The sequence below is a fragment of the Uloborus diversus genome, chromosome 10 (assembly GCF_026930045.1).
Source record: "Uloborus diversus isolate 005 chromosome 10, Udiv.v.3.1, whole genome shotgun sequence".
Taxonomy (NCBI): domain Eukaryota; kingdom Metazoa; phylum Arthropoda; class Arachnida; order Araneae; family Uloboridae; genus Uloborus; species Uloborus diversus.
In genome coordinates this window covers 26,694,815-26,709,327 of record NC_072740.1, presented here as the reverse complement: position 1 = coordinate 26,709,327, position 14,513 = coordinate 26,694,815, and the positions used below count along the sequence as shown (strand labels likewise).

Sequence of the window (14,513 nt, the reverse complement as noted above, 5' to 3'; positions counted from 1 at the left end):
AATAGTTATGTTAGTAACATTTTAAATGTCTTTTATTCACAAAAGGTTTATTTGAACATTGATGACTTTAAAATTGAGATCAAATATAAAAGGCTGAAAAATTTTATTTGCTCCACAAAAAAATCACCTGATACTGATATTGCATTACCACAATTTTAGACTTCATTTACTTTGAGAGGTAGGGGAGGAGGAGCGAAACGGATTTATATATGTTTGGAAAAACTTGAATCCTACACTGTACTCAATGCATATTGTGTTGAAAAGCAACAAAAATTACACCACTATATGGAAATACATAAATTTCTAAATGCCAGGGGGGCATTCCCCCCTCCTCCTTCCCTTAAATGATGGTCCTGCATTTACCTTGCAAGACCTCTATTTTTACAATGGATAGTTTGAGGTGCATAATTCCAATTGCAAAACTGATCAAAATAAGGTGTGTCGTTAAAATATTGAAAGTTTGAAGTGAAAAAGGAAAATCTGTGAAAAAATACTAAATCTAACTTTTTATATGGACATTAGGTGTCCTAATTTATGTTTAGGGAAATAATATACATTAACAAATAATTCCAACACAAAAAATTTTAAACCTTTGTGGCCAAATCTCAAGAAATAGTGGAGTTGAAAATTTTAAAGAACTATGCAGAAAATGAGATGGGAGCTTAACTTTCTTTGAGAAGAATGGCAGGCTGTCTAATTAAAAAACCAAAATATTTATATTTTTCATTGCTTAAAAAAAATCAAATATTATGCTGTGATGTGTAAAAAAAACACTACAAAAACTCATATACTTTGAAAAAACAGACTCTTCACATGAATATAATTTCAAACCTTTGTTAGCTGCTGTATTCCCCCCCCCCCCCCCCAGAAAGACAGAAAGGTGACTGCAAGTGTAAAATGGTGTCGGAAATTCAAAACCGTGTTTCATATCTCAGTGAATATTGATCGTACTAATGTTAAACTTTTTAGTGTTTCAATTGCTTTTTCATGCTTTTGATTTCCTTCAATGGAATGTAGGGGATTTAGGAACCCTGTAAAAAGTCGGATTTCTTATTTTTTTCTCTAAATTTGTTCTTTGCTCCAAAATTTTCAAATCTTAACTCTATATCTTATGTCAACCATTTTTGCAATAACAAGTGCATGAAAATAGAAGTCTCGCAGGCTAAATGAGGACTTGTTGTTGTTTTCATGTCCATGGACATCAAATTTGATGGCAGATCTTGATCGCAGCTTCAGCCAATATCGGTGTGTATGGAATGTAGAGGACTTCCTGTAGCAACTCGCTGAGCTGAGCCAGTCCATTTTTCAGAAGATTAGTGGTGATCGCTGGGCACTCCAACATTTGGTTGGGCGTTAGCTGAATATTAGTGCAATGTTTGCATTGGACATAAGATCTTGATTTATCAGGGTGGATCTTCATACCCTTATAATGGAGATTCCAATGAGTTAGAATCCTCTGAGATTTGCATTTGAATGTGTGCACTGTTCAAGGTTCTGGAGGGAGTATCATGATATGGAGCATGTTCTGCTGTAATGGAAATGGTGTCCTTTTGTTCCTCAAGGGGTAAAACAAACAGCCATACAACACCTAGATGTACTGGCAGATCAAGTGCACCCTGCAATGCTACATTTTTATCTTGATGGCGATGGAGTCTTCATGGGCAATAATGCAACTATGCATCCTGCCAGAAGTGTTGAAAATTGGTTCCCTGATCATCAATCTAACTTCCAACACATTCCCTGGCCACCGCATAGCCTGTATCTTAACCCCATAGAAAAGGCATGGAATATGGTGGATAGATGTATCTGACAGCAATCTCCTCTTCCATTTAATTTACAAGCTCTAAAAAGCTGCATAACCAATGCATGGTATTCTCTGGATGTAAATACATTCCAGAAGCTTGTAGGCTTGATGCCCAAAAAATCAGAGCAGTTATCCGTGCAAATGGTGGTCCAATAAAATATGGATCTTAGGTTTCTAATTCATTGGCCAGTGTCTGTATATATATGTATATATCAACTTTAGGGGTGCTGTCCTCTACCTCCCCCCCCATCTTTTTGACCCTCACTTTCTTGGTGCACCAGTTGCCTATGGGGTGAGGCCTCTAGGAGAGTTCCTCAAGTTCTATGATTAATAGATTCATGTTATTAAAATACTTTCTTTAAATATTGATGACTACAAAAAAAAAAAAAAAAAAAAAATCTGAAACTATAAATGTAAATTTAAACATATAAACAGTAGATCTGGGATGTGACAATGTTCAACTGATCATAAGCTTTACAATAAAGTATAGTTAGGTGGAGTTAGATTATTTCTGATATAGTGAATGAAGAATTTATAAATAAATTATATTCTCAAAGTATAGTTGCATATGATCTTCTTAACTCTAATTGTAAAATGATGTTTTTTCTTGAACAAAACATAATACTTGGAGACAGTTGTATTTCAAATCTCTACTTTTCATCCGTTCTTTATTGTATTTTGAAGATCAAAATACTTCAATAAATAAAATCTTTAAAAAAAATCTTACTACCAAACGGCACAACCTTGAGGGACACGGACCTGGACAAAATTCTGGATTTAGGTCAATTCCCACTAGATATGAGCCGAGATAAAGTGGTTTGAGTGCATGGGCCGTAGTTCGATCATAATGGGGATCCAAAGTTTCTAGTTCGGCTCCATAAAAGCAATGGTTTTCCTCTTAAATTAACCCTTTTTTTCTCTTTTCTTGATATTGCATTGCAGTATCGCTCATTCAAAGTAGATAGCAATTTTCACCACCCGTACGCTGTACTAACAAGAGAGACGACAGGTGTAAGGAGAGCAAATATTGAGACAAAGTTTCAAATTCCAAAGAAAACGCTATTGGAGTTCCGAGCCAAACAAGCAAATTTAGAACCTCCTTGTAGCCAAACTAGAGCATATGAACTCAAACTATTTTTCCTGTGCTCATATCTAATACGAATAGACCTAAATCCAGAAGTTTAACCAAATTCGCAACTCTAAAGTTTTTGCCATCTGAACCACACTGATTTGCAGGCCTCCTGAATTGCTATGGCGTATTCATTGGAATTTGAAACTTTGGTACAATATCTACCCTCTCATGACATTCGGCGTCTCTTGTCAGTACAATGAAAGGGGGAGGGGGGAACTTTATTCTATGTTGTGAATGCATTTAATTGGCTCTTACTGCAATGCAAATGCAAGAAAAGCGTAAAAAAAGTTTAATTTCAAAGGAAAAAACCATTGCTTTTCTGAACTCAGACAACAACTTTGAATCCTTGCTGCAGCCGAACTAGGGCATATGCAGTCAAATCACTTTGCATGGGTTCATATCTAGTGCAAACTGACTTAAGTTCAGAATTTCATCCAGATTTGTGACCCTCAAGGTCGTGCCGTTTGGTAGTTAGTATCAAGATATATTTATGTTGAGTAAGAATATTCAAGTGCCTTTTATTAAGAAAAAACCTAGCCTAATGGTATTTTTAACTTTTAGAATTTCACCAGAAGAATTGTTTTTAAGTCTAACTGCAATACCGAATGATCTTCCACTTGCCGAAAAATTAGGTATAATGTTGGGGTTAGATCTCCACAAACTGTATGAAATTGCTGCTGACGCTCAACTTGCTAGTGGACATTTTGCTCAAGCAGTTCATCTTTATCAGCTCTCTAAAGTAAGTTGTGCATAAAATGGTGATAAGGTAAATTAACAGAAATTTATTGAGTTTTCTTTTTTATTTCATTTATAGTTTCCATGCTATTTAAATAAACATGGTTTTCGTTGTTTTTTCTTAATTCTCTAGAATGGTAGTTTCCCTTGTTCAATTAAAATAGGTACATCTCTTCAAATTCCGATAATTGCAGGAATGTTTTTGCTTCTTGAAAATATAAATCATAGATTTACTACGATCCTTATTGAGATTTTGAATGATTATTTTTTGAACTCTCTTTTGTGTATATTAGTACTATTGACTATTGACGGAATTAAATCCATAGATTATATATATATATATATATATATATATATATATATATATATATATATATATATATATATATATATCTATATATATATATATATATATATATATATATATATATATATATATAAAACAAAACAAAAGCAGATAAAAAGAAAAAACAAGGACCTTTTACTTAAAAATGTGCAAAGCAGCAATTAAAGAAGTTAAGTACAATAATGTTAACAAACAATTAAAAACAAAGGCACAAAAGAAAGCAGGGGGAAAAAGAATTTTCAAAAGCCAAGGACAAGGAAAGGCTGCTTTGAGATTGATCTCTTCAGCATTGAAAATCACAAAATAGCAAGTACCAGATCTACAAAGTAACACTTTATGTATAGTTAGGCAAACGCACTATAAAACCCAAAAAAAAAATGTATACTTTCTAGAGGCAGCCAAATTTTGAAAAGAAAAAAAAAAGGCAGAGAGAATGTAATAAATATAACAGTGTCTGGTGTGCATAAAATTATTATGTTAACCATGAAGCCAAAGGAAATTGCAAGGGAAAAAAAAGTTAAACATAAAAAAAAAAAAAGACATTGTGCATATTCATAACAAAGGAAAAAAAAAAATAATAAAAGTTGAGAAGGGGTGTAAAGAGTAGGGTGGTGTGTGGTCCATTGGAAGCTTTGCTACACTTAGCCATTTGGATGTTACAAATCGGACAAAACCAGACTTATAGGGGATGCTCAAAAGTAATTTATTAGATCAGTATAAACACATTCAAATTCTCAAATGGATGTACTTTATACTTGAAGTGGGAAGTGAGTTTTACTAGTTTTTCAATTTAATTACTTATTTTAAGTTAGAAAAGTATATTTTTGCATTTAAAATTTATAACGATAAATTATTTTAAATATTTCATGAAGAGGACTTGGAAACTTCCTCCCACGTACTTGAGAGCATTATAGCTATTTTATCAGTAAGAAAAAGCAGTATGATGAGACAGAAAATGCTGAAACCATAACACTATTTATATGGATGAAGATGAATTTTTTAAATGATATTATAATCCTCAATTGAAGTTTTTTTTTCTTTCTATATCAAGTACTGAAAGATTGCTGCTAATTATTTTAGTGTCCTCAGCTGAAGCGTGTTGCTCATTTTATGGGTTATGGATATCTATCGGAGCTGATTGCTTATATTCAAGTGCTTTTTTGTACCAAAGGTGTGGATATTGTCTCAGCTGATAAGTGCCACTTTGCAAATATTGCTCTCCATTGCTTTGCTCATCAAACTAAAGACAAACTGACAGAGAGATCTGCTATTACATCAGCTTTCAAGTATGCTACTTTTTTCTTTTTTTACTCTTATGTTTTGTATAGGTAATGATTTTTTAATTGCTAAAAATTTATTGCATCCTTTCTGCAAAATATTTTTTTTACGTTCCAAACAAACACTTACAAACATATTATTATTTTTTTTAAACTTGAACAATTTGCTAATTACTTTTCCTCCTCTCACCCCCCCCCCCCCCACTCAGTACTGATATTTTGCTGTTCGAAAGAAAATTTTGTGCTTTAAACGGATATTTTGCTGTGCCAAAATGGTTTTTGTGCTTTAAAATGGATATTTTCTGCTCTAAAATAAGGGTTTTTCTGCTCTAAAACCATGTATTTTCTGTACCATCACTGCAAAGGTCAAAAACAGCTGCTCTAGAGTAGTTACAACTTCTATTCCAATCTCTTCTGGACTTAAAACTTTCATTTTTACAAATACGAATGTGACGACCAGCAACAGACTCTGAGCCCAGCTAGGCTGGTCCTAGTCAGCTTATTAGTCCCTGATGAAGATCAATGGCCCTCTTAAAGCTATCTACTCCCTTATTGATTACAACCTCTTCCGGTAAGCTGTTCCAAGTGCTCATAACCCTACTAAAGCACTAAATTTTCCTAATTTCCATGTTAGCCTGAGATTTCAATAACTTAAAACAATGACCCCTCATCCTGCTTTCCATGCAAAAATTTACCCATTAACATCTTTCATTTTGATAAACTTAAAGAACTGAATCATGTCCCCACTGACTCTTCTTTGCTGCAATCTATACATATTAAGAATTTTAAGTCTGGCATTATAATCTAAACCTGAAAGTCCATTTTTTATCCTAGTAGATTTTCTTTGAAACCTTTTCAACAAAAAAGAACTTTCTACTAATAAACATTATTAGTCGAACGCTTATGATGAGATTTATCGCTACACATCTGCTATCAACAACTTCAATAGAATATGCTTTGAGTGGTCTTAAAAGTTCGTATAATGCACCATGTAGGTTGAAAAAGTTAAACTTTATTTTCTGTTTGTTATGTTTCTATATAAGGTTTTAAAGTACACCAGTGTACTAAGTTTTATCTCAAGAATTCAAATATTCCCCATGGTTTCACTTGCTTGATGTTTGTAGTTCTAATTTTAAGCCCTTTTTAAATTTGTACCTATGAAGACACTTATGAAATGTTTTGTTATAAAAATATTGGACTGCTTGCAACTAACCCTTTATGCTACAAATTATGAGATGGAAGAGATATATCATCACATTTTTTTAATTGCAATATACAAGTAGAATAGAACATTTATGCATTATCAATAGTAAATTTTAAATGAAATCATTAATGAGAGCTAAAGCCTTATGAAATTGAAATGCACATGAAACACCAGCTGACCTCATGGTGGCTGTTCAAAATCTTTTACCACTGCCTTATAAATACCAACTGGCTCATAAAATTCACTCTGATAACACTTGATGATTGCACCGTATTCATGGGCCACAGCGACACCAGTTTTCCCTGTTTAAAAGGCTTATTATTTAAATCCAAACATGACTCTCTATTACTACATTACAGACCTTGTTTGTTACAGGTCACCTTACCCTAATGCTCTACTATCCACAAGGTAGTCCAAAAACATTTAGGGCCCAATATCCTTTGACACTGAATAACTACTTTGTTTTCTTTGTTCATTACATTCTTTTGCTGCACGAGGGGCTGGTACTAGTAGTTTTGTCCCTTCTTTCTAAGTTCTCATGACTGCATAAGTTACATTTCTATCTGAATTTACTCTTTTTTGACATTTGGCTCTGTCAACACTTTACTGAACTGCTGTCAACATTTTCAGCATTCCGAAACCCAGCTGAAGCTACTGTTGAGTCATTCGTCAACATTTTTTGATCCAATGAGCTTTCTAGTAGTGTGTGAGCCAGTATTACTTTAGTCCAAAGGAAGTCTTTGAAAGAGTGACATGGCTTCTGTTCTGTTATTAGACATTGAATTCTAAGTATATCTAATATAATGTAGGAAATATTCAAATTGATGAGAACTAAAAATTTATGTTTTGCAAATAAAAATAAATTCATCTATGCTCAAAAAATTCTTCTCTTGGTTATTAAAAGAAAATATATATGTATATGCATGTATATTATATTTTTACAAATAAGCAAAACAATTCTGTTTTGATTCTGAAGCAGAAAGGTAATTAAAAGTGTTTCTTATGCAAAAGTGCTAAAACATACCCTAAATAAAAATACATTTGAGCTGCTCCTTAGTCCGGATGGTACTAGTGTACTAAGTGGTATAATTTCAAAAAAAAAAAAAAAAAAAAAATTCAAATAATGTAAAAAGACTTGTATTTTTTTACATAACAAATAAAGATATTTATCAGATCTTGAAAAAAATAAGAAAAAGAAAGATAAATAAACTTATCTATAAATTTTGAGATGCATCATAACAGAAACATAAAGTCAACAATCATACAATAAGATGGATGCTAGAAGGAGATTCATAAGCTTAAAAATATCGTTCTTAAACCTTTATAGTTTTTCAAAACTACAAATGCTTTCTATCAATGATAGAGGGAAGTGCTAAGCGATCCTGGAAATACAATTGGTAATTATAGAGACAAAATATTTTAACTACAGTTTGAATCAAGGGATTATTTGAAGTTCCATTGGAGCAAAGAGGATTAATGCAGAAAAAACTATTCCAGCTATTAGTTTTCTCAAATTTCCCATCTGAAATGTCTTTGCTTGTGCTGTTCTGTTCATATCATTGACATTTGAAAGATTTAAATTTGTCACTTAGAGAAATTCACTGCCTGATTTTCATTCCTCTAAGTCGGGGCTTCCCAAACTTTAGAGCCAGCGTACCCCTTTCATAATTTGATGTTCAGTGGGAATCCTTGTGGTGTATAGATACTTGTATTGTGTAGTTAATGGCCATTACTAATTTGAGGAGAGCATCACTATTTAAGAAAAGAGAAGGTAATTTACAATGCTTAGTTATTCACGATTTTTTGAGTACAAAATCAAATTAAACAGACATAAATCACTAGATAGTGAAACAACTGAAATTCAAGCTTAGACACCGAATTAATGGGAAGAGTGAGGGTGTTTTACCTGCCACAATTTTAATATATTGAGTTTAATTTTTGATAGCTGGAGCTTTTAGCTGGATATCAGGATCAGCATACAGACTGCTTAGGTATTTAATTTGGTGACTGTATAGAGTGAATAGATTCACAATTCACATCGGTAAGTTGTGGAAAACAGAAGGACATGTTTTGCTTTTACGATGAGCGAATGATATTTTTTGTTTCATGACAAAGCCAAAATAAAGGTAAGCAGAAAAAGACAAAAATTTTAAAGTCTTTAGAGCCTGGTAAAAATTAAAAGCGGCAGGCAAATTAATTATCTTTTATCGTAACCTGGGTGAACTGGCCCTAGAGTTTTGTCGGACCAGGGGAGTAAGTATCCTTGAAGGGATGCTTCAAGGTGCCATCTGAAATTATATGTCCATCAAACATTCAAATTTACATGACAAAAGCAATAAACAGTTTGACCACCTATGCATGATCTTACAGTATTGTACCACGAGATGTTGGGAAGTAGTGTTCAATAAACAACTTCATACTCCGAAGGTGGAAGCTGATTTTCAAATGCAAGAGCATTATTTTAGTTTCATTTGGTCTTTTTTAAACATTTTTTTTTCTTCGAAATCTGTAGCAGACCCGCTAAAAGGTCGGTGAACCCTCAGGGGGTCCGCATACCATAGTTTGGGAAACTCTGCTTGAAATCAAGCCATTAATGTCAAGATTTCAATTTCTGCTAGTGTATTTTCAGTAGAGTATTACTTTTTATTGCACATGTGACTCACCGCCAGTAATAGTGGCTTATCTCAAAATTTTCAAAAGAATAACAATAATTGATTTTAAAAAAGTGTATTAAGTACTCTTTCTTGATACATGAGTGGCACAAAAATAGTTTATATTACTCGTACATAGCGGCATGTACATGATATAATCAGTTGTGGTACATCTTTAAAATTTCACAATTTAAAAGACATTTTTCTGACTTGAAATATATGCAACTTTACACTATATAAATTTAGGCCATGAAAACCAAACAGCAAACATAAAGGGTGTCCCATAATTAACGCAAGATTTGAATTTACCACCATTTTTCCTGCAAATCGTTGGCAGCTATGAAAAAAGAACAGTTTGACAGCTGAGAGTTTAGGGTTAGTAAAAATGGAGTATTATGCTACCATACAGCCAGTGAAACAATTCAATTACTGCTTGAGGCATTTCCTGGTTGTGTACTTTCGGTGATCAGAATTGGCGCCCTATATCGTGCGATTCAACATCATTAGATTTCATCTTATGGATTTTTTTAAAGTCAGTAGTCTATGTGAACAAGCCCACAACCATCTGTGCATTATCATGTTGTGATGTCGAGTGCCAACTCAGTAACTGCTTGACCAGCCTCAACTTTCATTATATTTGAAATAATTTTTCAGGAATGAAATTGTGTTATTGTATTGTATAACGCTCCATTTTTAACAATCCTAAACTCAGCTGTCAAATGTTCATTTTTCAGGGTTGCCAACAATTTACTGCAAAGATGGCGGCAAATTCAAATCTTACGTTGATTTTGAGACACCCTTTAATATCTTTAACCTTTTGCACATGTTCTAGTATTTGAGAATAAATGAGCTTTTTTATGAAAATACTTATGTCACAAAGTAAGTTAGATAGACCACAGAGTGATTCTATAAGCTAGAGGGAGACTAAATAAAATAAAAGTAGTATTACCTGAAACCTAAATTTTCTCTAATACTGATTTTTTAAAATGTTTATCTCGCATAATAAGATGAAAATATAAAGTATCTGTGGACAAAACTTGAAACTGTCTGCAGGCATGAAAATCTATATATAGAGGGTAGGCAAAATCTGTAGTAAGCCTTTTGCTTTCAATCATGTATCCATGAAAGAAAAGTGGAACTTTTTTTATTAATTTATCTACATATTTTGAAGATAATCAATGTTTAATAATGATTTTAATTTTACAAATTATCAGGAAATGCGCATATCTACAGAAAATACATATGCACAGCAGCAAATGTTGCATAGACATGCGTGTGTGCATCCACATTATCTAGATATTGTGTCACAAATGTTGCCAGCATGTGATGTATGTTTCTATTTTGTGAATGAGTTTATTTGAAGAATCTCTCATTGTTCAGTTTTTCCTTGCTATTTAGCAAAGTAAATCAATGTTCTAAACTTGTGATACTGTTTGCATTTTTGTAACTGACAGCTGATTTTGATTGTATTATGTTGGTAAAAGATGCTAAGAGCAAGAGAACATTTGAAATTTTGTTCTGTCAAAAGTCAGTTTCATAACAGCAGGGTTTCCACTACACTGTGGGATTGCGCAATTCTCTCAACTTTTTCTAAAATCCCACTCAATAGAAGTTCACTTGAAAGCCGTTCTTGCTGATCACTATTAGCAGACATACGTTAAAAAGATTGCAAAACTTCTCATTTCAAAATTTTTACATTTCTTTTTAAGAAGCCAATATAAATTGAATGAATTACGATAATTTTCAACTGTCATCTTGTTATCAACATCAATGAGCAAGAATCTTGGAATTTAGCCCCAAAGTAACAGAAACAAAACATTTAGAATTGCTTTATGCTTTATGTTTACTGAACACTCAAACACCTTTCGGAACTTTTGTTTTTATATTCAGCTCCTAGTTGCACCAAACCAACCATCTCTTTTAACCCATTTTTTGTGGAAGCTGCACCAAAATTGCCATTTTCAGACTTTTTTCCCCTTTGAAGGCATTGGTAGCAGAAATTAAAAAATTTTACTGTTAATTTTACATTTAAAAAAATTTGTCGATATCTCTAAAATAACAAGCCACACATTTATTCTAGCAAAAAATTTTGACATTCTCTTTTGATATTATGCTCCTTAAATAAATTTTGTGCTACATGTTATACCGATACTTTGTTCAAGTATCTTTATCTAAAATATTTAAGCAATAAAAGAAAAAAACTCAAACTTCAATTCTCAAAATCCCTCTAAAAATTTTGGTCAGAGTGGTAGATCCCACTTCACCTTTACTTTAGTTTGAACCCTGCATAACAGTATACTGTATCAATTCTTATTTGTGCAAAATAAACATCACATTCATTTAAATTCAGTAACCATTAATATGGCATTAGCAACAAAAACATTATGTGAAAACGATCATTATAAAAACAGGTGTAGATTTCTGCACATTTTTTCACCTGGCGCAAGATTCTTGTATCTTCTTTCCATTTTTTTAAATGATTGAAGATATTTTTATTCTTTCAGGAAATTCCTCAAAGAGAACTGCTATTATGATGAAGAAGTTGCTGCAAAACTGCTTGCAGAACAAGGCCTTTACGAACTCCTTCACTACTTTGCAAAGGTTTGTTAAATGTGAAGCTTTGTACTTAATATTAAGCTTATTCCTCAGTAAAATATTTGTTTATTGTTAAAGAAGTTTCAAAATCGAGTGGTCATAAATTATTTTTTAAAAAAAGAAGAAAAACAATGAACAATATTTCTATTTCTTTCCTTTTGACTTTTTGGTGAATAATTACTTCTGTGACGGTTGAATATGTGACTTTTTTTTCAAAAAAAGAAGACTGATGAAGACTTCAAGGACAAGGAAGACTTTATTGTAAAACTAGATGATGTAACTAAATTGATCAAAAAGCAATATTCCTTGTTTTCATCTAGAAAATATCTTTTTTTTCATCTATATAAATATTTTCATTCTGTAATGCTGTTTTTTCCCCGAAGGTCATACAAATTATTATTTTAGAGATCATGGAACTACTTTTCAAACTTAGGTTCAACCCCTGCTGTGTTTTTAGAAGTACTGTTAATTAAGGTCAATTACATTGTTTAAAATTAAATGTAACATCAAAACGGTTGTTATAAATCACCTTCTTTTAAACCAACTCTGCCACTTATGAAATTAAATTTTTAGTCTTTTTTGTTGCTCTTTCGACAGGTGAACTTTTGCACGCATTCAAAGTTTTTTAAATCTTGAATAATCACCAAAATGAAAATACAGATTAAAAAAAAATATCTGGTACATTTGCACGTTTAATTGCACAGGGGAAAAAAAATGGAGTTTTTAAGATTTATGATTAATTTTTATTGGAATAAAAAAAATCTTGAAATGTTTGGAATAACCTTTAACTTTTCATTATTATTATTTTTATTAAATTATTGTTGCATTATATTGCACTTCATGTTGTTTCTCTTATTCATTTTTTAAATTCAAATTTGCAATATTACAAGTGCTTAATTTTAGGTTCGAGGGCAGCAAGGTTTGATGGTTGAAACTTTACTTATGTCTGGTGATGTTAAAAGTACTATTGATGATATTACTTACAAAGTTCTTCATACATCTGGCTATGAAATGCTTCTTCAACATTCAAATGATGGTTTGTAACTTATTATATTTAAGTTTCAGTACTAACATTTCTTTTACATTGCAACATTTACTTTTAAATTACATTTGCTGCTTAAGAGCCAGTTTGTATAAGAACCGGGCAGGAATGAGGTGTTCAGATATACACCATTTTTTATTTTTCTCAAATTTTTATGGTGGATCCTTTTAAAGATTTTAGAAAACACGTATTTTTTCATTTCCTCCAAAAACATTTTTAGGAACCTGTAAAAATTCGTAAAGTGGAGCCCAACGTCGAGGTTTTTCAAATCCGCATTTTTTAAAATTCAATTATTTCTGTGTATTGGGCATCAGTCAAAAAAATTCTTGTGTTGACAATACGACATTTAGTACCTACATTGAAATATATCGTAAATTTTGTGGCTGACCTTTAGTACAACTTTTCAGGGGTCGCCAAACTTTGTCGAAAAACGTGGAAAAGCGCCATGTTTGAGGCCCTCTCGTTCTTTGCATTGCGGCTCAACCATGGACGTAATTTTTGTAATAATATTTATAAATTTTTCAATACCCTCATTAGTAGTAGTATGGCTCACCCTCTGTGCTGCCAAAACTGGCAGTTTTTGTATCGAAAAATGCTCTAAAAAGTGCAGTTTTTATAAGCCTTTATATCAGTGCACTGAGGGTCAGTGTAGAACTGGATACCTGCATTTTAAACTAGAGTATGTATATTTCACAAACAAATGATAGAACTATGGGCAAATTCTTTTCAAGAACACAATACGTATTTCAAAACAGTAAAATAAACTCTTTAATTTTTTAATTCAATCATAATCTGGGTTTCAACTTTCCCCCAGGGACTTACAAATACTATTTAAAAAACGTACCATAAAAGAGCATACAAGTAATATGCTTATTTACATGCTTTATAATATTATAACTGGAAGCCAAGTGAAAAAAAAAGATTATTATTGCGGCTAAAACTTGAGTTATATATTTGTAACGCTTTTTTGAAGGTGTTTTAGGCATATTTTTTAATATTTTAATTAAGATAGCTTTTTCGTTTGATAATGACTTATTTTCTTCCATTTTAGGCTGTACATTATAGTGACAAATGTTACATTCTCTGCACTAAACTACCATGGTAGCAAACAATTACTAAGTCATATTTTATTACTTATGATAAAAGCAATATTATGACATTATAAAACAAGGGTATGGTTGTCTAACTGACTAGTGGGACAGTAAAAAAATGCAAGACAAAGCATATAGCTTGAGTACAACTAACTGGATGTGTCAGTAACTCATATGCGATTTCCTCATCTTGAAGTGCATTTTATGAGCCTGCAGAACCATTGTCCATAGTTCTGTCACTTGTTTGTAAAAAGACATACACTCTAGTTTGCAATGCAGGCATCAAGTTCTATACTGACCTTCAGTGCACTGAGATACAAGCCCCTAAAAAGTACACTTTATATCATATTTTGATGGCAAAACTGCTATTTTTTTTACAGCAGTGAGCATTAACCATGCATTTAATGATCCTATTTAATAACTTGCAAAAACTATGTTTGAACCTTAGTGCATGGAACCAGGAGGCCTCAAACATGAAACATTTTCTTTTCTTGGGTGCAGTTTGGCTATCCCTGCTAGGGTCCACTGAAGGTCAGCCATATAATTTACGATATATTTCATTTGAAGCACTATATATCATGTTGTAATGACATAGGTTACATTTGCTGATGCTCAATGCACAGAGATAATTGGACA

At 32.3% G+C, this 14,513-nt stretch overlaps 1 protein-coding gene across 1 annotated transcript in view; it reads left to right on the top strand.

Annotated features, from left to right (window-relative positions):
* Window positions 1-14,513, top strand: part of LOC129231695 (uncharacterized) — a 107,611-nt gene that overhangs the window by 24,177 nt on the left and 68,921 nt on the right. Inside the window, exons 11-14 of the mRNA XM_054866059.1 lie at window positions 3,498-3,675; window positions 5,098-5,303; window positions 11,654-11,750; window positions 12,648-12,780. Of these exons, the coding sequence (XP_054722034.1) occupies window positions 3,498-3,675; window positions 5,098-5,303; window positions 11,654-11,750; window positions 12,648-12,780 (614 nt within the window). The remainder of the gene's footprint in view (window positions 1-3,497; window positions 3,676-5,097; window positions 5,304-11,653; window positions 11,751-12,647; window positions 12,781-14,513) is intronic.